General features: G+C 46.5%; 1 protein-coding gene across 13 annotated transcripts in view; it reads right to left on the reverse strand.

The window, feature by feature from the left end:
• NPHP4 (nephrocystin 4) overlaps window positions 1-24394 on the reverse strand; it is a 142539-nt gene that overhangs the window by 84624 nt on the left and 33521 nt on the right. For all 13 annotated transcript variants that reach the window (XR_010321275.1, XR_010321274.1, XR_010321276.1 and 10 more), the window contains 3 exons: window positions 13649-13785; window positions 5293-5474; window positions 4431-4557 (listed from right to left, as the gene is read on the reverse strand). Coding sequence is in view for 8 of the 13 variants with exons in the window: in XM_064281146.1 (XP_064137216.1) it covers window positions 4431-4557; window positions 5293-5474; window positions 13649-13785 (446 nt within the window). In the remaining 5 variants the exon portion in view is untranslated. The remainder of the gene's footprint in view (window positions 1-4430; window positions 4558-5292; window positions 5475-13648; window positions 13786-24394) is intronic.

A 24394-nucleotide genomic window follows, 5' to 3' on the forward strand; every position in this document is an offset into this window, starting at 1 on the left:
TGGTTGTTTTAGCTATCTACAAGATGCAAAAATTCAACGACATATTTTAAAAAATGGAAGTGTCTTCTCAAAACTTTTTTTCTAGCTTGTCTTTAAAGACTACAAAATCTTCAATGTCAAAACATCCACTCAGACTCGGATGTCTGCCATAAACTGGGGACAACGTTCAGCCAATGTTCTCATTAGCCCAGATGGTCTCTCACCAAGCTGGACACACCATTTAACAATGTCTAATTCTATAAATGGTCGTAGGAGACCGAGACTTTTCACTCCTGGTCTGAAGCATGAAGCCAAGGAAATCATTGCCAGAAGCCTGGCCCATTTTGGTTCTTTAGGCATTAGGAATAAAGCAACACACGACATGCTAAGTGCAGTAAGGCCACCCTGAGAATAAATCATACAAGGTGAACTCAGGACACTCTCCTTTAGCTAAGAGACACTGCACAGGCAGCCCAGCGGAAACATGGCGAAGTCACTCAGCAATCATTCCCAGAGGAAAGCACACTGTTTGGTGTGTCCATTTCTGATTAAGTAAAATACTTAAGAACTGCACACCCAGGCTGACTGGGTATTTGCTGATACTGGGAAATTTATTTTTTTTTAGCGGGGACAATTGTACTAAAGTAGCCCTGGTGGTGCAACAGGTAAGTGCTCGGCTGCTAATCAAAAGGTCAGCAGTTTGAACCTAGCCAGGAGCACAGCAGGAAGAAGACCTGGAAATCTGCTCCCGTAAAGATTACAGCCTAGAAAACCCTGTGGGGCAGTTCTACTCTGTACATGGGGTCGCTATGAGTCAGAACCAAGTCAGCAGCACACGACAACAATAATGGTATTAAAGTCATGTTTTTAAGCCCCAGTCTTTTAGAGGTACACATTGGAAATATCAATAGACGAAATGCCACGATGTCTGGGATTTGCTCTAAACTAACCTGGGAAGGGCGGAGAAAGCGGAGAGGGAAAGGGATGATTGGGCGTGGCCACGAGCTGATCACTTGTAAAGTTGAGTGACAGGTACACAGAGTTCATTATACGCGTCTTTCTAACTTGTGAACGTGTTTGAAATTGTCCATGATAAAAAGGTATTTCAAAAAAAGCAAGAAATACACATGCTGAAATGTTTACAGATGAGATGACATCTGAAATTTGCCTTACAGTGGGTTGTGGGTGAGGACGCAGGTGAAGTCAGTAATGGCTGAAGCTGCATGGCGGTTCATTATACAATCCGGTCTACTTCTGTACGTGTTTGAAACTTTCTATCGTGTAAGGTTTTAAAAAAGGAAAGAAAAGGCAGAAAGAAATCTGCAGCCTGACTATATGAATAGGTTTGAAAAGGCCTCACCCCAATTCAAGAATGATGGCCCCAAATGGCCTGCTAGGAGTTCCTGGGAGGGCAAACAGTTAACGCACTCAGCTGTGAACCAAAAAGTGGGCAGTTCAAGTCCATCCAGGGGCACCTCAAAAGAAAGTCCTGACGATCTACTTCTGAAAAATCAACCATTAAAAACCCTATGAGGACGGTGCCCAGCTGCTACCACTGACTGCTCTGACAGGGATCATAGTAGAGGGTCCTGGACAGAGATGGAGAAAAATGTACAACAAGGTTCTGACTCACAAGACCAGGCTTGCTGGCCTGACAGGGACTGGAGAGGCCCTGAGGGTGTGGCCCCTGGACACTCTTTTAGCTCAATGGTGAAGTCGCCCCTAAGCTTCACCATTCAGCCAAGGATTAGACGGGCCCATAAAACACAGCAAGACTGAAGGGACACACCAACCTAGGGGCAGGGACTGCAGGGCAGGGGGGTACAGGAAAGCTGGTGGTAGGGAGCCCAGGGTTGAGAAGGGAGAGTGTTGATGTGTTGTTAACTGATGTCATAAAACAGTATGTGTACCGTTCTGTAGACTTTCACCTAAAGTACAACAAAAAAGAAAAAGAAAAAAAACCCTCTGAAGCACAGTTCTACTCTAACACACTTGGGGTCACCGTGAGTCAGAGTTGACTTGGCAGCAACTGGTTCTGGTACCGGTTAATGGACTGTTAAGGGGACCAGGAACATGCTAAAGTGAGGCCCAACCTTCCAAGGCCGAGCCCTGACTTCCAGGGAAGCCCCGACTTCCAGGGAAGCCCTGCCTGTCAGGCTACCCCTTCACGCAGACTCCTCAGGGGATGAACAAACGCCCACACAGGCCCAGTCATCGGCGCTTCCTTCTTCAACATCTAAGGCCCTTCACATTGCAGAGGCTTTGATTCTGGCTTCCCCAACTGAATGCTTAACACGTCTCACTGTTCCACACAGCAAGTAATTTGTACGGAAGATCATTTCACACACAGGGACATTTCCTCTCCAGACGACATTGAAAAAAGTACACTTGATGACAGTAAACAGAATCCAATATTCCATGTTAAGATAAACAGCCACATCAAAAGGAATTTATGAACTATTGCACAGCCACCTTCCAAAGGCAAGCTGAGCAACAGCGTGTAGCTAAACCAACTGCCGCTGGTTAGCACTGAGATAAAGAGTTAAAAAATGATAATAAAACTTATCAGTTTCAGAATATAGACTTCATAATTGCAAGTAAATTGTAATTAATGTTCTTGAGGGGGAATCGGCTCAACGGCAGTGGGTGGGTGGAGGGGGTGTTATTTAAATGTAAATGAGGGTTCTGGAGAGATCCTGAGCCTCCACCTCCATGGGGCAGCAGGCCCTGACTGCTCCTCCGCAGGCTCCTCCACTGCCTCCTGACACTGGAGGCAGCAACGGGAGCTGCCCCTACATGGTGCCATGCAGGCCCACTCCCCCCTCAGGATTATGTCCCACCCTAGGAGCCCCACCCTTCTCGGGGAAGTCCCATGCCCAACCTGAGTGCCTGAGCTCCCTGGGTCGTCCAAGCACATCCCCAAGTAGTTGTTTTTTCACTGAAATTCCTGGTAATAAATAGAGAAAAGCAAAATAGGGAGCAATTCCTTCATTAAAGTGAAAGCGGCCATGAGTTAGGCTCTAGGAAGAATAAAGAAAAAAAACCAAACCCATTGCCATTGAGTCCATTCCAACTCATGGCGACCCCATGTGTTACGAGTAGAAATGAGCCACACAGGGCCTTCAAGGCTGCAGTCTTTACAGGAGCAGATTACCAGGCCTTTCTTCCATGGTGCCACTGTGTGAGCTCAAACTGCCAACCTTTCAGTTAGCACCCAAGAGCAAACCGTGTGCGCCACCCAGGGACCTTCTACTAACAATATCTGCCTCTAAATTTTCTCACCTAGTAGGACTCTAAATTACACAGACTTGAGGTGTGGTCATTGGAGAGCTTAGTTCACGCCTGTCGGCTAGACCAGAACATACAACAGCGTATGTGCTATAATCTCCTGTTTTCCTTCCTGAAACACATCACAATGTCAGACCAGACCCCGTAGTGGCTTTTTTTTTTTTAACTTGTTAAAGCTTTTCAAAACCTTTTCAAACATAAAACTGGAACTCAGGAGTAGCAGAATGTGGGATTTTCCAAAGAATCTATATTGATGGCATACCTAAAACCAAACCAACCGTCACCAAGTCGACTCCAACTCATGGCAACCCCACATGTCAGAGAGAACTGTACTCCACAGGGTTTTCAATGGCTTCTTCAGAAGTAGATCACCAGGCCTTTCTTCCAAGGTGCCTCTGGGTGAGTTCAAAACACCAACCTTTCAATTAGGAGCTGAACCCTTAACTGTTTACTCCACCCAGAGACCCCTTTGATGACACAGAATTGTCTAAAAATTATATTCCTCCCTGTCGAATACTATAAATTCTTTGTTATGACGTGTTGTTGTTGTTGTCACGTGCCGTCGAATTGATTTTGACTCATTGCAGCTCCATGTGTCAGAGAAGAACCGCCCCATAGGGTTTTCTAGGCTATAATCTTTACAGAAGCAGAGCACCAGGTATTTCTCCAGTGGAGCCACTGGTGGGTTCAAACCAGCATCCTTTTGGTTAGCTGCCAAGCGCTTAACCACCAAGGTGCCCTAGTTATGACACAGACACACGTAAAGTTCACTGTAAGAAAATATTACCACTTGTGCATATTCAAGCTTCGCTACACTTAATACCATATGAAAAATACATTAAAATGGTCTCATTTTTCAAAATATGTACAGATTAGATTAGATGATTATGAATTAATGCTATTATGGTACATGAGGTCTATTGGGCTATTTATTACTATCAGCCCGCAGAATCCACTATTACCATAAAAATGGGAAATGATTATAACAAAGTTATCATCAGGAAGAAGCATTTTCTAAAATCATATTCCATACTTGCTATCCATATTGCTAATAACAATTACCGTGCTTTTAATGGGAAGAAATGTTCACGCTGGCTATGCATACCCTGGGTGCCTGGGGCCCATCGCCAGACAAAACCTGAATACAAAAAGGCTTTTCTTACATTGCCATCCAGTCCTGCAGGGGCATTGAACACATACTCCAGCTGGAAGACAATTGCAAATGCCGGATGGCTGACCATCTCGGGGAGGCGAAGGCGACTTCTCAAAACCAGAGCTTGGTTTCCAGAGCTGGATCAGAAACATAAAATAGGAATGCATTAGAGCAGCGGCCCCACTGTGCCCTGCGCCCACCCCAGCGCAAAGGGGAACACCCCAGGGTACTAGGACACCAGGCAGTAGCCAGCAGAGCCTGTCCGCTAGTGCAATGCTGCCGAGCACTTCTGGGTTGTTTCCTAAACCAGTGCTTTCTTAAGCATCACGATCAACACTTTTTGTAAATTGCCAGAGCTTGTGTGTGGGCAGATGGAGAGAGAAGGCCAAGCCTCCAAGGAGGGCACCAGGGAAGCAGGCCCTCACTGTTAGGGCTTCCTTGACCAGCACCAGGAGAGAAGAGGGGAGAGCCGGGCCCCCTCGGGGCTGTCTGTAACACATAATCTGGGAGTACTGAATTATGCAGGATGGATGCCACTCTGGCTCTCCATCACATGAGGAACCAGTCACAGGGATGCATGTGGAAAAGGCCACGCATGGACCTCCACAGACTCTCAGCGGCCACATGCTATAAGCTTCCATGATGCTACATGCAAAACTCTCACAGCACAGATTGGGCTTTCTTTGCAACCTTACAACGCTGAGATTGTTCCTAACTGTGAACTGAGTAGGAGGACAAACAAAACCACAGGGAAAATCCCACATGGTCAGTCCACACCTCCACGCACGAATCACTAACTGCATCTTGAACCCTCCTTGCATCCTGCAACCTCGGGGCTCCCTAAGGTTAGTGCTCAAGCCCCATTTAAATACCTGCTCTTGGAGGAGGAGCTGACTTTTCTGCTGAAGCTGGCAGAGCGCGTCAGGGCCACCTCCGTCTCGGGCACCAGCACGACCACCTGAGGCCTCTGCACGAAGGTCAGCCCATTGTGCACGCCCACACACAGGCGCCGCTCCCGGATCTCCAGGGTGCTGCCGTCCCCAGGGCCACTCCCCTGAAAAGGCATACATGGGCCAGAATAAGCCCCTGGCAGGGCAGAGGGGTGTCCCAGCAGAGTCCTCAGAGAGAAGAGACTATAAGAGACATTACAGGTATTTTCCAGAGCAGAGGGGGTGCTGGGTCAAATGAGCCCCACCAAGGGAACAACAGAGAAATCATCCCATCATCAATAGCAGCCTCAGTGTATTTTCTAGGAGTTTTGGGGCCTCTGACATAAACCTGGTCTTCTCAGTGCGATTAGTTTCTCCACCCACCCCCTAGACCCTTGGATCGCCCAATTCTCATTCTAGGATTCCAGGGCTGAGCTGACAATTCTCAGATATAGCAAGCTAGTGAACGTGGACTCCAGCCCCTTCAGCGGGTTGGGTCTCAGGCTCCAGAGTCTCAGAGCCCACGCCCCTGCTGGGTCGAAGGACAATAATGAAGAGGCTGCTGGAGGCAGAGCTTGTCAAGTTCAAGGTATCCGTCCCCCTGTACTGAGACTGGAGGCCTGGGGCAGGAGGGAGGCGGGGAGAGAGAGCATATTTACAGCAGTAAGTCATAAACCAATAAAAATGGAACCTGCCCCAAAGAGATCACCGGATATTAAAGCGTTTCATCTTCACAAAAAAATATACAGGCACTCTTAACAAATGAGCAAGGACAGTCCTCCAGGCTATTAAAAGAAAAATTCTTTTTTTTTTTTTATACTGTATATTAAATTATGTGATCTTTGCAAAATGACCCTTGAATTTTCAAGGTTTCTTCACTGCCCATTAATCAAGCTGAATGAACCTAAATTCAGCCTATTACTCTTTGGATAATGAAAATACAACTATGGGGATAACAGGGGATCTGCCAGTGGGATAGGAACAAGAATACAAAGACAGTAAAAATACATAATAAATTGATTTTTATGGGGATGTATAAAATTCCACAATGATACTCTTGAAACATCTCTACACTCAGACCTCCAGTCTGAGCAATATGAAAACAGCAGGAACCACACCAAGAAAATGTGTTTTCATTTGAATCCTTTCCTCTGCTTTGTGTTTATATTGCATATAAGACCATATTATGTGGAACTACATTGTCAAAAATGGGTAGAGAACAGAAAAAAAAATCCATCTCAGATTTACATATATACAGAAGTTATTAATAATTAGCCAACTATAGACTACTAAAATGGGTACCAACTGATTGAATCATTCATTCATACAACTAAAAAAAATATTAAATACCTGCTATGCGCCAAAAGAAGTCCTTGGGTGGTGCATGGTGCAAACGGTTAACGTGCTCAGCTGCTAACCGAAAAGTTAACAGTTCAAGTCCACCCAGAGGCACCTTGGAAGAAAGGTCTGGCTATCCACTTCTAGAAACTCAGCCATTGAAAACCCCATAGGCCACAGTTCTACTGTGGCACACATGGGGCCACCATGAGTCAGAGTCAACTCAATGGCAACTGGCACTGGTTTGTGCCGAACACTGTTCTCTGCACACTGTGTATGGGGCAAACCCAACAGACAACATCCCCATCCTCAGGAGGCAAGCGTTCAACAGGAGGAGACCGGCCAGTACAGAAATATCCAGTGCCCTCTGGGAGGGACTGCATCCAGAGGACAAAGAACGTGAGGCAATGCAGAGCGCCTGGCAGCGGACAGCGTTGGTAGGGCAGCCTCCCCAGGGTGGCTGGGTTGGAAAAACATACAGGAACGGGAGCTCTGTGCTCAGAGGCCCCCAGGGAAGAACAAGCAGACTGTCCATGACTGCACAGCAGCCTGGACACAGTGCAGAGGGACTTCTCAAAGTGAGGTCGGGGCCAGGTCAGGGACACTGGCTCCACCAAACTGCATACATCTTGAACCCAATGGCACAGAGTCCGGGGATCATCCACAGGCAATGAGAAGCCAGCAGGAGGTTTTAGGCAAAGAAAAACAACTGGTTCGTGTTTTTAAAAGACCACCTTGACTCCTGAAGGAACACACAGATCTCAGGGATTCCAAGTGAGCGTGGAAACTGGCACTTCAGCGGAGACCGTCCTTACCCAGATACCTAATGAGCACAAATAACGAAAGCAGCACCCCTACCCCAACAAAAAAGGAAAAGTCATCTAATGCCACCAGTCAAGGACAGTGGCATGCAACATAACCCTGTAGACATCACACGCAGTCTACCAGGACCAGACACAAAGGGTGAGGAGAGGCAGGCAGGGGAACCACACCTACCTCTACCCCTCCCCCTCCAACCAGGATATCCTGGGAGTTCTCACCTACAACCCGTGGCTTACTGCCCCTTTTGTGCTCTAGGACCTGGCCTCCCTGCCCTGTCACTCAGAGCACCTCCTTCTCTGACTCGAGGTGAGGTCATGTGATTGGCTTTCGCCAATGGGGCAGGAGCACACTTGGCACAAGTAGAGGTTGGAAAAATCCTTGCGTTTCACTTCCTCCCTTGCTCTCCCCTCCATGGGCCCTGATCACAGCTGCTGGCGGGTAAGATGCCAGGTGGAGCAGAGCTGAGCTGTCCACCGCAGCACCAGACCAGTCAGCCCCCAGCTGACCTGCTAGCTTACTGCACACACAGGAGGACTTTTCAAGAAAGGCCCTTTTACTTCCTACTTGTTACGGATTGAATGAAAAAAAAAAAGGTATGTTTAAGTCCTAACTCCTATACCTGTAACTATGACTCTGCTTAGAAATAGAGGTTTTCTTTTGTTACATTAATGAGGTCATACCAGAGTAGGGTGGGTCCTAAACCTAATCCCTTCTGAGTGCTGTCTTATGAAAAGAGCAGAATAGACACAGACACGCCTCAGAAAAAGATACCATGCATCTACAAGCCCAGGAACTCCAAGGACTGCCAGCAAATCTGCTGCAAAAGACCTCTTTAAAGTGCTAAAAAGCAAAGATGTCACCCTGAGGTCTGTGGTACGCTGACCCATAGTCTTAAATACCTTGGACATGTTATCAGGTAGGACCAGTCACCGGAGAAGGACATCATGTTTGGTAAAGTGGAAGGTCAGCGAAAAAAAGGAAGACCCTCAATGAGATGGACTGACCCAGTGGCTACAGCCACAGGCTCAAACATAGCAACAATTGTTAGGATCATACACGACCCAGCAGTGTTTCGATCTGTTGTACGTGGGGTCGCTATGAGTTGGAACTGACTCAATGGCACCTAACAACAAGAAGCTGAAAGAGATGAGGGGGACCCTCCCTTAGAACCAATGCCCTGATTTGGACTTCTAGCCTCGAAAACTGTGAGGCAATGAAACGTCTGTCCTTTAAAGCCACCATCTGTGTATGTTTTTGTTACAACAACACTAGGTAACTATGACACTGCTCAAGATTCTGCTAAGTAATAACCAGGCTATATGTTCAAGAATGTTCACGGCAGGCTCATACTGGTCAAAGACCAAAAACAACCAAGGAACCCATCGACAGTAGAACAGATCAATGAACTGTGGTATACTCACACGGTAGAATACCATACAGCCAGAAAATGAACAAATTAGAACTACACCAACTGTAAGAATGAATCCACAAGCACAATGTTGAGAGAAAAAATAAGGCAACAAAAAAAAGTCTGATCTCATTTAAATAAAGGTCAAAACCAGGCAAGCATATATTGCTAAGGGATAAATATTAAGGCGGTAAATCAGGATGCATTGATAATTACTGGTGCTTGAAATGTAAAAGTTGGAAAGAAGGAAGAAGAATTGGTGTTAGAAAACATGGCCTTGGTGACAGAGACAATGCTGGAAATCTAATGATACAATTTTACAAGACCAATGACTTTTTCACCGCAAATACCTTTTTTCATCAACATAAACTGCAACTATACACATGTACCTCACCAGATGGAAAACGCAGGAATCAAATCAACTATATCTGTGGAAAGACATGATGGAAAAGCTCAGTATGATCAGTCAGAATAAGGCCAGGGGTTAACTGTGGAACAGACCATCAGTTGCTCACGTGCAAGTTCAAGTTGAAACTGATGACAATCACAAGTCCACGAGAGCCAAAATACAACCTTGAGTATATCCCACCTGAATTTAGAGATCATCTCAAGAATAGATTTGACGTGTTGAACACTAATGACGAGTTGTGGAATGACATCAAGGACATCATACATGAGAAAGCAAGAGGTCACTGAAAAGACAGGGAAAAAAGAAAAGACCAAGGTGGATGTCAGCGGAGACTCTGAAACTTGCTCTCCAACGTTGAGCAGCTAAAGCAAAAGGAAGAATTGATGAAGTAAAAGAACTGAACAGAAGATTTCAAAGGGCCTCTCGAGAAGACAATGCAAAGTATTATAATGACATGTCCAAAGACCTAGAGATAGAAAACGAAAAGGGAAGAACATGCTCAGTGTTTCCCAAGCCAAAAGAACTGAAGAAAACATTCAAGCCTTGAGTTGCAATAGTGAAGGATTCTATAGGGAAAATATCAAACAATTCAGAAGGCATCAAAAGAAGATGGAAGGAATACACAGAGTCATTATACCAAAAAGAATTAGTCGACGTTCGACCATTTCAAGAGGTGGCATACGATCAGGAACCGATGGTACTGAAGGAAGGAGTCCAAGCTGCACTGAAGGCATTGGCAAAAAACGAGATTCCAGGAATTGATGGAATACCAATTGAGATGTTTCAACTCGTCTAGGCCAAGAAATATGGAAGACAGCTACCTGGCCAACCGACTAGAACAGATCCATATTTATGCCTATTCCTAAGAAAGGTGATCCAACTGAATGAGGAAATTACCAAAGAGTATCATTAACATCACATGCAAGCAAAATTTTGCTGAAGATCATTCAAAAACGGCTGCAGCAGTATATCGATAGGGAGCTGCCAGAAATTCAGGCTGGATTCAGAAAAGGGCGTAGAACCAGGGATATCATTGCTGATGTCAGATGGATCCTGGCTGAAAGCAGAAAATACCAGAAGGATGTTTACTTGTGTTTTATTGATCATGCAAAGGCATTCGACTGTGTGGAGCATAAGAAATTATGGATAACATTGCAAAGAACAGGAATTCCAGAACACTTAATTGTGCTCATGAGGAACCTGTACATAGATCAAGAGGCAATTATTTATACAGAACAAGGGGATACTGAGTGGTTTAAAGTCAGGAAATGTGTGCATCAGGGTTGTAGTATGCTTTCACCATAGCTACTCAATCTGTATGCCAAACAAATAATCCGAGAAGCTGGACTATATGAAGAAGAATGGGGTACCAGGATTGGAGGAAGACTCATTAACAACCTGTGTTATGCAGATGACACAACCTTGCTTGCTGAAAGTGAAGAGGACTTGAAGCACTTACTAATGAAGATCAAAGACCACAGCCTTCAGTATGGATTATACCTCAATATAAAGAAAACAAAAATCCTCACAACTGGACCAATAAACCAAATCATGATAAACAGAGAAAAGACTGAAGTTGTCAAGGATTTCATTTTACTTGGATTCACAATCAACAGCCATGGAAGCAACAGTCAAGAAATCAAAAGACGCATTGCATTGGGCAAATCTGCTGCAAAGGATCTCTTTAAAATGTTGAAAAGCAAAGATGTCACCTTGAAAACTAAGGCGCGCCTGACCCAACCCATGGTATTTTCAATTGCATCATATGCATGTGAAAGCTGGACAATGAATAAGGAAGACCAAAGAAGAGCAGACGCCTTTGAATTGTGATGCTGGTGAAGAATATTGAATATGCAATGGACTGCCAAAAGGACAAACAAACCTCTCTTGGAAGAAATACAACCAGAATGTTCCTTAGAAGTAAGGATGGTAAGACTGCATCTTACATACTTTGGACATGTTGTCAGGAGGAATTAGTCCCTGGAGAAGGACATCATACTTGGTAGAGTATAGAGGCAGCAGAAAAGAGGGAGACCCTCAACGAGATGGATTGACACAGTGGCTGCAGCGATGGACTCAAGCATAGCAAGGATTGTAAGGATGGCACAGGACCAGGCAGTGTTTCGTTCTGTGGTCTTGGGGTCCCTGTGAGTCTGAGCTGACCCGAAGGCACCTAACAACAACAACCTAACAACAAAACCAAAAAGAAATGGAAGAAGTGATTACCATAAAACCCTGTGGGGCAGGAGGGGGGCAGGCAGGTGGGGTGGGGAAGAGAGACAGAGAGGAGGGTATAATTAGGAAGAGACCCAGGAGGGGTTCTGCAGGTTTTTCTTTACAGGGTGTTCTTCCCTTTTTACCCGTTCATTATACTATGCATGTATGTTTTATGCATTTTTTTCCATAGGTATATTTCACAATCGAAAACAGTAAGAGAGAAAGGTAACATGAAGTGCTCACAGGATGTTGCCCACATCGGTCGCTCAGTCCTCCGCGGGTTAAGTTACTTTCTCTGTGTTTCACAAGTCACCAAGTGAAGCCCCTCCCCTGTGCTAGGAGAGGGGACAAGGAGAGGTGTGTCCTCAGTCAACGTCTGCCATCGTTGTCCCTGGGCTGGCCCTTCCTCAGCAGCTGAGATGACACACAGGGGTGCCCTTGTCTCTCCCATCTGGAGGCAGTTCCCTTCGTCCCATCAACAAAGGAGCAAGTGGAGACCTAAGCGCTCACGGCACGGAGCAACAAGCGAACAGTGTGTAGAATGCCTCATACATTTGTCGATTCTTCTGTTGAAAACAGAAGAGCCAGCCAGACAGACTCTACTCTAGCAGCATCTCTGACAGTTGATAAGTCCCATTTTTCCAGATAAAGGAAAGACTGTTTCCTTGAAAAAGCCAACAAGTCCCCCAAACCCACAAAGGTTTTCCAAGTGTCCTCTGGCCGGCAAGCAAACTTCTACCCAGAAAGACCATGAGAGTCCTTATCGTTAGAGGTGGAAAAAGCCACCTCCCTAAAGGGGTGCTTTACAAACTGCAAGCCAGCGACTAGTGGGTGGACGCTGAGAAATGGCAGAGCGTGGCTCACGCAGAAGGGTGGACCATCAGTGGGAAGGGTTCACCTCGTTCTGCTACGTGGAGACGTGCCACTGGATCGCAACAGATAAACCCATTGCTATCGAGCCAATTCCAACTCATAGCAACCCCTATGTGTTACAGAACAGAACTGCCCTATAGCATTTTCTTGCCTGTAATCTTTTAGAAGCAGATGCCAGGTCTTTCTTCCATGGCACTACTGGGTGGGTTCAAACTGCCAACCTTTCAGTGAGTAGTCAAGCACAATAGCTTGCATCAGCCAGGGACCTTCCACAACAGATAGCATCTTCTCATTGTGGGTGGCTGCCTAGCGGATGTGTGAATCCCCTCACAAATGCCCCTGCCAGACACCTCTGAACCGTGGACAACAAATTATGTATAGAAAAGCTGTGGGGAGTTGCAGCCACCCACTGCCCATGCAGGTCTCTGGGGAAAGTGTTAGCTGTCTACAGGACCCTGCTCACACAGCAGACAAACCTGACAGCGTCAGAGAGAGTGCCTTTCCAGAAAACTGCCTTTATGGCATGAAATGACTGAGATTTCTAGTCATCTCCTTGAAATGAGCCAAATACCCTCAAAATGTCCTATGGAAATGTGGATTGCTTTATGGGTTCTCCTACGTTCACATGTTGACTTCATTCACTTTTAAATGAGGACTGATTCAAGATACGTCAAAATCAGTGTTAAATAAGGGCCAATCTGGACCAGAGGAAGGGCCCAATCTCAGGAGCACAGTGCCTTCACCACCGTCAGAAGTGAAGACAGCAGGCGGGAGGCATCGCCAGGGCCTTGGCTTCCAGGGGGGATGGCTGAGAACTGGGTCTGACTCATGGTAACCCTGGGTGTGTCAGAGCAGAACTGTGCTCCACAGGGTTCTTAATAGCTGGTTTTTCAGAAGTAGACTGCCAGGCCTTTCTTCCAAGGCACCTCTGGGTGGAATCGAACCGCCAACCTTTTGATTAGCAGTCAAGCACACTAACCATTTGCAACACCCAAGAATTCCAGTCCTCTAACAACTTTTTTTTTTTTTTTTTTAACAACTACCTTAAATAGCAATTCGGGCACAGAACAGTGTCCCCTTCAGCTACCAAAAGGGGGAAAAAACAGTTCCACGGATCTGTGGCCAGACCGCCTGTCCTCAGGGGATTTGGGTGCCAGGAGCCGTCCCCCACCTGCTCTGTGTATGCATCTCCACTATTCAGAGTTTGCAGAAGTTCCCACATGAGGCAGTACCTCCCGGAAGCGATCGCTGCTGAGGAGTTCCAGAAGCTCCTCTTCAAATCTCTCCAGGGAGGGGTACAGGTTGAAGAACAAATCATCCAAGTAGCAGGTGACAGGCTTCTGAAGGCGAGGCTTTCGAAGAGCATCACCTGAAGCAATGAGAGGGCCACACAGAGATTACCCTGGAGATCAACCACAGCTGGGAGCCCAGAGGGCTCTCACCTACCCCAGGTCTCGGCTGAGGGTGAGGGGCCCACAGGGAGCACGGCACATACTCAGCCAAGCGCTAAATTAAAGCCACCTCGTTTCAGCCAAAGTGCTAAACTGATTAAACAAATGCAAATTTCATTTACCGTCCAAATTCTACCCCAAACCTCCAGGAACAAATTTTACAATTCAGCAATTCAAAGAACACAGATTACAAAATGCAAAGTAACATCTGTTTCCCTTCAGCTTGGTTTCCCTTTATCACTTAAATTCCTCTCTAGCAAGAACACAGCCAACTACCTTATCTCTTATTTTGTCAAGTTTACCCCGAGCCACTTGGAACACACACAGGAATACTCTTGAGCAAATCAGGGCAAAAACCAAACAAAACACAGGATGGGCTGCGGCCCCATGAGGAAAATTCCCTGTCCTGATTACAAGCCCCCTCGGACTGCTCCTTGTGGAAGGCACGACAGCTCCCGGTGCGGGGCAGGCAGCTGAGAGGGTGAAGAAGCCAGCCCTTCTCCACGGCTCTGGAACAGAAGGAAGATGGCAGAGACAACTTTTTCCCAGCAACCACTCAACCCTGTGAAGTCTGACCCTAATTTCCCTACCATCTTCATCTTTCCGGTACTGGCCCTATCTCTGTCTCTCGAGTTTTTATGATTACTTAAAATATTTAGATATTTATTTAAATAGATTTTAAAAGCCCATTCCAAAGTGAAAAAAAAAAAGTTGTGCTAAAACTCAATGCTGATGAAACCACAGTGAAAAGGACACTCTTTCAGTCTGCTGGAAGGTTACACACCACTGTAGCTGAAAGGCAGCTTTGTCCTTTGCCTTAGTATACATTTAGAGCCTTAAAAAACATCCACGTCCATCTCTGCCCCAGTAATCCCACTTCTGTGATCCTGTTTGGAGAAAATAACCAAAAGATGGGGGCAAAAACATATGTACAAAAACACTCAATGGATCATTATTTTTAATAGAGAAAAATCAGAAACAACCAAATGTCCAACAACAGGGAAGTATTAAATAAACTATCGTTCTTCACAGAAAACGAGAACAAAAACTCATATTTTCAAAAAGCATTTAACGCTCAAAAAGAAATCATGATATTGTAGGTGAAAAGAATAGCACATAAAACTGTACACTCGTTTGATGCCAAATTTATTTAAAAATAAATTATTTTATTTCTCTCTTTATGGTTTTGTATACTTTCCCTATCACAAACGTATGCTAATTCTGCTGATGCTGAAAAAGTTTATGTGTTACTTTCACAATTTAAAAAAAGTGTTTAGGCCAGTTGATGAATCCGAGCCAATTATAAGAGGTACAGGGATGTGTAAAATCCAGCCTTTCGTTAAATGGTCAAGTGAGCGTTGAAAGTGCACCCTCAATTGAAATTTTCGTGGCCCCCCCACCACCCGCCCCCGGCCCTGCATCATGTTAGAGTGGCTCACTGCAGCTGGAAAATCAGAAAGAGAAAAGGAGAGAAGGAAGTGGAGGGAAGCGACAAAAACACTGTGCTTCAACCAAGTTGGTTCCAAGGAGCAGTAAGGCAGCAGTATCCCAGTCTTTGTTAAGAAATGAGCCAAGAGCCAAAGGTTGGAAACAACCCCAGGGCCCATTAACAGATGAACTGAAAAACACAATGAGGCCTATCCATACAGCAGAATACTACTCAACCATAAAGAGAAATGAAGTCCTGACACATGCTATGACACAGATGAACCTTGAAAGCATTAAGCTCAGTGAAATAAGTCAGACACAAAAGGATAAATATTGTTATGATCCCACTTACATGAAATATGTAGAACAGGCAAATGCACAGAGACAGAAAGTACATTAGAGATCATCACGGGATGGAAAGAAGAGATAGGGCGTGACTGCTAAATGGGTACAGAATATGTTTGGGGTGATGAAAAAGTTCTGGAAGTTGATGGTGGTGATGGTTGCACAATCTTATGAATAAAATTACTTGTTGTTGTCAGGTGCCCTGAGTCAATTCCAACTCATAGCAACCCTATGCACAACAGAACCAAATGCTGCTCGGTCCTGTACCAGCCTCACAATCGTTGCTGTTTCAGCCCGTTGTTGGGCCACTGTGTCAATCCATCTCACTGACGGTGTTCCTCTTTTTTGCCGACCCTCTACCTTACCAACCTGATGTCGTGCTCCTGGGACTGGTCCCTTCTGAAAACACGCCCAAAATATACGTGACAAAGTCTCGTCACCCTCACTTCCAAGGAGCACTTTGGCTATATTTCTTCCATGACAGACGTGTTCATTCTTCTGGTAGTCCATGGTATATTCAATATTCTTCACCAACACCATAATTCAAAGGCATCGATTCTTCTTCAGTATTTCTTATTGTCCAGCTTTCGCATGCACAGGAGGTGACTGAAAATATCATGGCTTGGTCAGGTGCACCTTACTCCTCAAAGTGACATTTTTGCTTTTCAATATTTTAAAGAGGTCTTCTGTAGCAGATTTGTCCAATGCAATATGTCCTTTGATTCCTTGATTGCTGCTTCCATGAGTACTGATTGTGGACCCAAGTGAAATGAAATCCTTGACAACTTCACTCTCTTCTCTGTTTATCATGATGTTGCTTATTGGTCCAGTTGTGAGGATTTCTGTTTTCTTTATGTTGAGGTATAATCCACACTGAAGGCTGTAGTTTTTGATCTTCACCCGTAAGTACTTCTAAGTCCTCTCCACTTTCAGCAAGCAAGGTTGTATGATCTGCGTATCTTCCTCCATTCCTGATACCCCGTTCTTCTTCATATAGTCCAGCTTCTCAAATTATTTGCTCAGCATATAGACTGAATAAGTATGGTGAAAGGATACAACCCTGATGCACACCCTTCCTGATTTTAAACCACGCAGAATCCCCTTGTTCTGTTCAAACAACTATCTCTTGGTCTATGGACAGGTTCTTCATGAGCACAATTAAGGGTTCTGAATTTCCATTCTCTGCAATGTTATCCATAATTTATGATCCACACAGTTGAATGCCTTTGCACAGTCAATAAAACACAGGTAAGTATCTTTCTGGTATTCTCTGTTTCCGGCCAGGATCCATCTGACATCAACAATGATATCCCTTGTTCCATGCCCTCTTCTGAGTCCGGCTTGAATTTCTGGCAGTTCCCTGTCAATGTACTGCTGCAACTATTTTTTTATTATTATTATTTTTATTGAGCTTTAAGTGAACGTTTACAAAACAAGTCAGTCCGTCACATATAAGCTTATATACACCTTACTCCATACTCCCACTTACTCTCCCCCTAATGAGTCAGCCCGCTCCCTCCTTCCAGTCTCTCCTTTCGTGACAATTTTGCCAGTTTCTAACCCTCTCTACCCTCCTATCTCCCCTCCAGACAGGAGATTCCAACACAGTCTCAAGTGTCCACCTAAGTAGCTCACTCTTCGTCAGCATTCTCTCCAACCCATTGTCCAGTCCCTTCCATGTCTGATGAGTTGACTTCGGGAATGGTTCCTGTCCTGGGCCAACAGAAGGTTTGGGGACCATGACCGCCGGGATTCCTCTAGTCTCAGTCAGACCATTAAGTCTGGTCTTTTTATGAGAATTTGGAGTCTGCATCCCACTGATCTCCTGCTCCCTCAGGGGTTCTCTGTTGTGCTCCCTGTTAGGGCAGTCATGGGTTGTGGCTGGGCACCATCTAGTTCTTCTGGTCTCAGGATGATGTAAGTCTCTGGTTCATGTGGCCCTTTCTGTCTCTCGGGCTCAGTTATCGTGTGACCTTGGTGTTCTTCATTCTCCTTTGATTCAGGTGGGTTGAGACCAATTGATGCATCTTAGATGGCCACTTGTTAGCATTTAAGACCCCAGACGCCACATTTCAAAGTGGGATACAGGATGTTTTCATAATAGAATTTATTTTGCCAGTTGACTTAGAAGTCCCCTTAAGCCATAATCCCCAAACCCTCGCCCTTGCTCCGCTGACCTTTGAAGCATTCAGTTTATCCCGGAAACTTCTTTGCTTTTGGTCCCCTCCAGTTGAGCTGACCTTCCCTGTATTGAGTTTTGTCCTTCCCTTCACCTAAAGTAGTTCTTATCTACTAACTAATCAGTAAATAACTCTCTCCCACCCTCCCTCCCTCCCCGCCTCGTAACCACAAAAGTATGTGTTCTTCTCAGTTTATACTATTTCTCAAGATCTTATAATAGTGGTCTTATACAATATTTGTCCTTTTGCCTCTGACTCATTTCACTCAGCATAATGCCTTCCAGGTTCTTCCATGTTATGAAATGTTTCACAGATTCATCACTGTTCTTTATCGATGCATAGTATTCCATTGTGTGAATATACCACAATTTATTTAACCATTCATCCGTTGATGGACACCTTGGTTGCTTCCAGCTTTTTGCTATCGTAAACAGAGCTGCAATAAACATGGGCGTGCATATATCTGTTCGTGTAAAGGCTTATTTCTCTAGGGTATATTCCGAGGAGTGGGATTTCTGGGTTGTGTGGTAGTTCTATTTCTAACTTTTTAAGAAAACGCCAGATAGATTTCCAAAGTGGTTGTACCATTTTACATTCCCACCAGCAGTGTGTAAGAGTTCCAATTTCTCCGCAGCCTCTCCAACATTTATTATTTTGTGTTTTTTGGATTAACGCCAGCCTTGTTGGAGTGAGATGGAATCTCATCGTAGTTTTAATTTGCTGCAACTATTTTTGAATTATCTTCAGTAAAATTTTACTTGTGTGTAATATTGATGACACTTAATACCCCTAAATTGTACACGTAAAAACGGTTAAAATGGCAAATTTTATGCTCTATGTATTTTATTCCAACAATTTTTTAATTTTTAATGGTTAAAAGCGTAGATTTTATATATGTTTTACTACAATAAAAAATTTTTAAAGAAAAAGAAACAAGCCTCAGCTGACCCGACCACCTCCCCCAGCAACAGAGGCAAGAGGCTGCACTGCCAGAGAGGTCACAAAGCAGAACCGGATACGTTCCTGTGGAATTTCAGGGAAGACGAGGCAGGGAGGGAGAACAGCTGCCCACCTCACTGTAAGCTGAGTGGCGAGCTGCAGAATCAGGACTGCTGTGCTATTTGCAGCACAGAGCCAGCACCACCAGGTTCACAAGGAGGGTCCTCCGCAGAGCAAAGCCAGGGAAAGTCTGGAGACCAGAGAGCAGGGGAGGCAGAATGGCTAAGGATGACCCAAGCCCCTGCTCCAGCATCCATGGTTGAGCCAGTTGAAAAAAGGAAAAAAAAAAAAGAAAAGGTAGGCTTGTTTCCTCTTTATTTGTGCAGACTCTACATTTCCCATCAAGTATAAGACAACTGCATTCTTGAAATTACTCCACTGTGTTCAAAAGAGAAGGCAGACACGAAAGTGCTCGGCAAGGGGCTCCAGCAGTGCCTTGGAAGTGTGGACGGTGCTTTTTTCCAGAACTACGGCTGCAGGCACTGTTCACTGGCACACGCCCACCACCTTAAAGCCTGTCCCAATCAGGCACTCACTTATGGCCTTAGAGACACTGAGACAGAATAAAGGACGGCCTGGCGGGCTGAGTCCTTCCTGCACACACCGAAGGGCTGCAGACAAAAGGCAGGCGGGCCTCTGGGACGCTCTACTATAGAGGCAGCCACAAGGCAGAAGGGTCACGGAAGCAGATTCCAGCTCAGCCATGATTCAAAGAACTGTTCACACTTGAGTGCCTGAAGCTAGGGCTGTGCCAATCCATCTCGTTATTTCCAAACACGTCTCTAGGAGCAGGCCCCACCACTGTCCCCATTTTACAGAGGAAAAGCACAACAGAGGCATGGGGAGGCCAGGAATCTGGCCCAAGGTCACCCCACGGATGGCGGCTGAGCTGCACTCACCCAGGTCTGCTGCCTCCCCCTTCCAGGCCTCAAGCCTCTCCCTCCTGCCACATCCACCATCACCACGGGGCATAATTTTATCTGAAATTATCACTCATTCAACCAGCAGCAGCTCCAGCACACAAGAGCGGGCCTTTGCAGAGCTGACCTGTGGCAGACGGCGACCAGGTCTAGCTGTGGCCAGGCTCAGCTAGGAGCGCAGTCTGCCATAACAGCACTGTTCAGGCAGGAGAGCACAGCCCACCTCACTACATCTGGGCAATGCTGGGGCTCCCAGGAAGGCAGTGCAGGGAAATGGGGATTCCACTGAGCTTTTAACAAGTAAGAACCCCCTGCCCAGCGACACCCCTTGGTGATACATGGGGTGTGGGGGACACCCCAAGATGCCCTGCCTACCACAGGCTCCTTCCTACCACACCTCACAGGATGTAGCTCTTCGGCTAGAGTCTGAGGACATTAATTCGCCAGGATGCACCTCACAAAACAAGGAGAAGATTGTAACAGCTACCATGGAACAAAAACCAAATTTAGGGGTGATTTAGGCAGGAATGAACATGACCTTGAGCGAGTTCACGTTTGTTCTAAAACATCTCCCATTGCCTTTGATGATTGTGGCTAGGAGACTTGAGGTCTCTCCTTACTCAAGAAAGATCTATTAAGTGCATACCTGCTAAGGGCTCAATAAATACCTGTTAGGAGCACCCAGCACAGTTTCTGCACACAGTATCAACTCAGTGAATATTTTTTAATGAAAGAAAACACCAAACTTTTGGCAGCGGTCATCTCTGGGGAGTGCGACTGGAAGGGAGAACTTTTAGTCTTTACTGATTTCATTTAATAAAGATTAATCTGGTAACCGTCAACTGTCTTTGCGCCATATAAGTGCGTAAGGCTGCACCAACACTACCCAATGGTCACACCATCAGTGCTCACTCCCATGATCCCACTGGGCTGTACTTGGAACATCTACGGCAGACTCAGGGAGGGCTGGCAAGGCCAGCTAAGTGGTCTGGGAAAGTCTGAGGGGAATAACCCCCACACAGCACCATATAATGCAATGATGCTCAGACTTGGTGGTACAGAGGTCTCCCACAGGAGCCTACGTTGGGGTTTGTTAAAATGCAACTCGGGAGCCCCAGCCCAGGAATCCTGAGCCAGCAGGTCCAGGCTGGGAGCAGGAAGCAGATTTTTAACAAGCCCCTCAGTGACTCTCATGCAGGTGTCCCAGGGACCTTGCTGTGGGAAACAACAATCTGGAGGAGACCTGCTATATGCCAGGTACTGCGCTGGCTCATTCGTTAGTGCTGGCTCAAGACAGCTCTAGGGAGTCTGGGTTTAACAGACAAGGGAACTGGACCTGGAAAGGGCCAGCCTCACACTAGATACAGGGGCAAAGCCAGGACCCACACGCCCACACGTCCCACACTGGGAAGGGCACTGCCAGGACGGCCAGCATGAGCAAGCACAGAAGTGGAGAGCGAGGCTTTTTTTCTTAGTTGTGCTTTAAGTGAAAGTTTATAATTTAAGTCAGTCTCTCACACAAAAACTTAAACGCACATTTTTATGTGACCCTAGTTGCTCCCCCCTACAATGTGACAGCACACTTCTTCTCTCCACCCTGTATTTCCATGTCCATTCAACCAGCTCCTGTCCCCTCTGCCTTCTCATCTCACCTCCACACAGGAGCTGCCCACATAATTTCATGTGTCTACTTGAGCTAAGAAGCACACTCCTCACCAGTATGATTTTATGTCTTACAGTCCAGTCTCATCTTTGTCTGAGAGTTGGCTTCAGGAATGGTTTTAGTTCTGGGCTAACAGAGAGTCCGGGGGCCATGACCTCTGGGGTCCCTCCATTCTCAGTCAGACCACTGAGTCTGGTCTTTTTACTAGACTTTGAAGTCTGCATCCCACTTTTCTCCTGCTCCATCAAGGATTCTCTGTTGTGTTCCCTGTCAGGGCAGTCATTGGTGATAGCCAGGTACCATCTAGTTCTTCTGGTCTCATGCTGATGGAGTCTCTGGTTTATGTGGCCCTTTCTGTCTCTTGGGCTCATATTTTCCTTGTGTCTCTGGCGTTCTTCATTCTCCTTTGCTGCATGGGTTGAGACCAACTGATCCATCTTAGGTGGCTGCTTGCTAGCTTTTAAGACCCCAGATACCACTCACCAATGTGGGATGCAGAACATTTTCTTAATACATTTTGTTGTGCCAGTTGACCTAGATGTCCCCTGAAACCATGGTATCCAGACCCTCGCCCCTGCTATTCTGTCCCTTGAAGTGTTTGGTTGTATTCAGGAAACTTCTTAGCTTTTGGATTAGTCCGGTTGTGCTGACTTTCCCCGTACTGTGTGTTGTCCTTCCCTTCACCTAAAATAATTCTTGTCTCCCGTCTAGTGAGTGAATACCCCTCTCTACCTCCCTGCCTACCCTTGTAACCATCAAAGAATGTTTTCTTCTATGTTTAAACCTTTTCTTGAGTTCCTATAATAGCAGTCTCATGCAGTATTTGTCCTTTTGCAACCAACTAATTTCGAGCAAGGCATTCTTGATGCCTGCTGCAGCACAGGCAGGGAGCAAATACCAAGCCAGCAGTGGGCGTGCTAGAATGAAGGGCCCGTGGAGAGCAAGCACAAGGGACGGAAGCATCTGGGAGGCAGACAGGGATCGAAGGAGGGCAAGTATTTAAAGCCAAGGTGAAGAGGTCAGAGCCACAAGAGAGCTTGAATGGTGAGGGAACATGTGATCAGGCAGTGGCTTAGGAGGACTGTTTCGGAATAGGATGAGGGTGCTGTCCATATGTCAGAGACGGTTCGGCAGTAGCACAAGATGCGACATGCGAAGTGCACCTTAGGAGTGGTCCCAGACTAAGAGGGCACGGTGTAGCGGGAGAGACACCACAGGTGGGGCACAGGCTGGAGTGGGGAGGGGGCTGGTGAGGTCGGCAGGGCCAGTTTGTACCATGGCAGCCAGCACCCACCACAGGGCCTGCACACAGCAGGCCTCGGCATACACTGAGGGAGGGAGAAAGGCAGGACCAGCTCCTGCGATTCTCTATAGTCGTGAGTGGCCAGCAGGGGCCCCTGGCAATCAGCAGCAGCCAAGCCCACTGATGTTGCTACGTCACTGCACATGTCAGCCCAACATCTGCTCTACCACACCCCCTGACTGCCACCTGCTGCCCACAGCCTGGCCCTGGGACTGCCCAGTGCTCTAGATGCCACCACGCCCCACCGGCCAACTGGGCTTCCTCTAACTGCTGCCAGGCCCCACCCCCCAACCCCAGTGGCCTGGCCTATCTCAGCTCCTACCAGGGTGCAGACTGTGACGCTCCCAGGAAGCACCGTCCTTGTCACCCCTAGCAGACGAACCACCCAGAGGTGGCCCAGTCCCCCAAACCACCGCATAACATTAACCTTTGAACACGAATACAAAAGACAGACGAAGCTCTCACCAAGGCTCCCAGAAGGGCCCTGCCCCATCCGAGAGCTCATCCACATCCCAGACTCACGCTTCCCCCACCCCCTGCTACCAATGTCATCACTGGGGTGTGGACAAAACTCAGTCTGTTTCAGACGCTTTGGGGAGGGTCTGCCCCTGTGAGAGGGTTCTCGGGCTGACGTGTGTACACCTGCGACTTTCCTCTTTCCCACAAAGCCTGATCTGTGCAATGTGAGACCCAGACCCGTGGCTCACCCTCACATCGCCTGAGCACCCCATGGGCACTCACTTCAATCCTGGCACTGGCCCTATGGCCTTAGGTTCCAGTTCTGGAAAATGGGCTTCTATTTTTATGACTAAGCTTCCACCACATCAGCTAATCTATGCAAAGCTCTGCACAGACCATGCCACACCAATGGCCAAAGCCTACTCCAGACAGCTTGCCTGGCCAAGAAGATCTCTCTGGACTCTGTTTCCCAATGTTCCATTCACCACAGGCTGCCACATAAAATGGCAGACCTGCCTCCGATGAAGCAGCAGCAGTGATGGGAGCATGCGGTCGGCATGCAGATCTGTGGTCATGAGGGGGCCGAGCAATCCCAACACTACAGACCTGCGCTGAGCCATGGCCAGAGCCTCACTCTGCAGGCAGTGGCTCTCACCAGCCAGTGTCATGTGAATAGCTGACTTGGATGCTCACAGAACTGGATCTTCGCTGCCCAGGCAAACCAACTGAAAGAGCAGAACAAGATAAAGAGCAGAAGATGTGATAAGGGCACTGGCTGGAGATCCATCCTAGGGCAAAGAAATGAGATTACAGAGTTGGGAGCATTTGCTAAACTGGAGCCATTCTAAGTACATCCTCTAAAAAGCCTGTACAAAGAAAAGAGCCTGCCTTTCTTCTGATGAGCAAGAGCACTGCCCAGTCATTCCTACGTTGAAAATGATTCGTGACAATTCAGTCCTCACATAAATGAGCACAGGTCAAGCTGGGGAAATCTGAACAAGATCAGTGGATTATGTGAATGTCAATACCCTGGTTGGGATATCAAACGAAGAGTTCTGCAAAATGTTGCCATTGAGGGAAACTGGGCAAAGGGTCCGTGGGACCTCTCTGTATACTTATTGCAACTGCATGTGCATCTACAACTCTCTCAATAAAAAGTTCAATTAAACTCAGTCCTCCTATATACTGTGGCATTTTACAACTGAACAATTATCCAACTCCCAACGTGAC

The sequence above is a fragment of the Loxodonta africana genome, chromosome 3 (genome assembly GCF_030014295.1).
Source record: "Loxodonta africana isolate mLoxAfr1 chromosome 3, mLoxAfr1.hap2, whole genome shotgun sequence".
Lineage (NCBI taxonomy): Eukaryota > Metazoa > Chordata > Mammalia > Proboscidea > Elephantidae > Loxodonta > Loxodonta africana.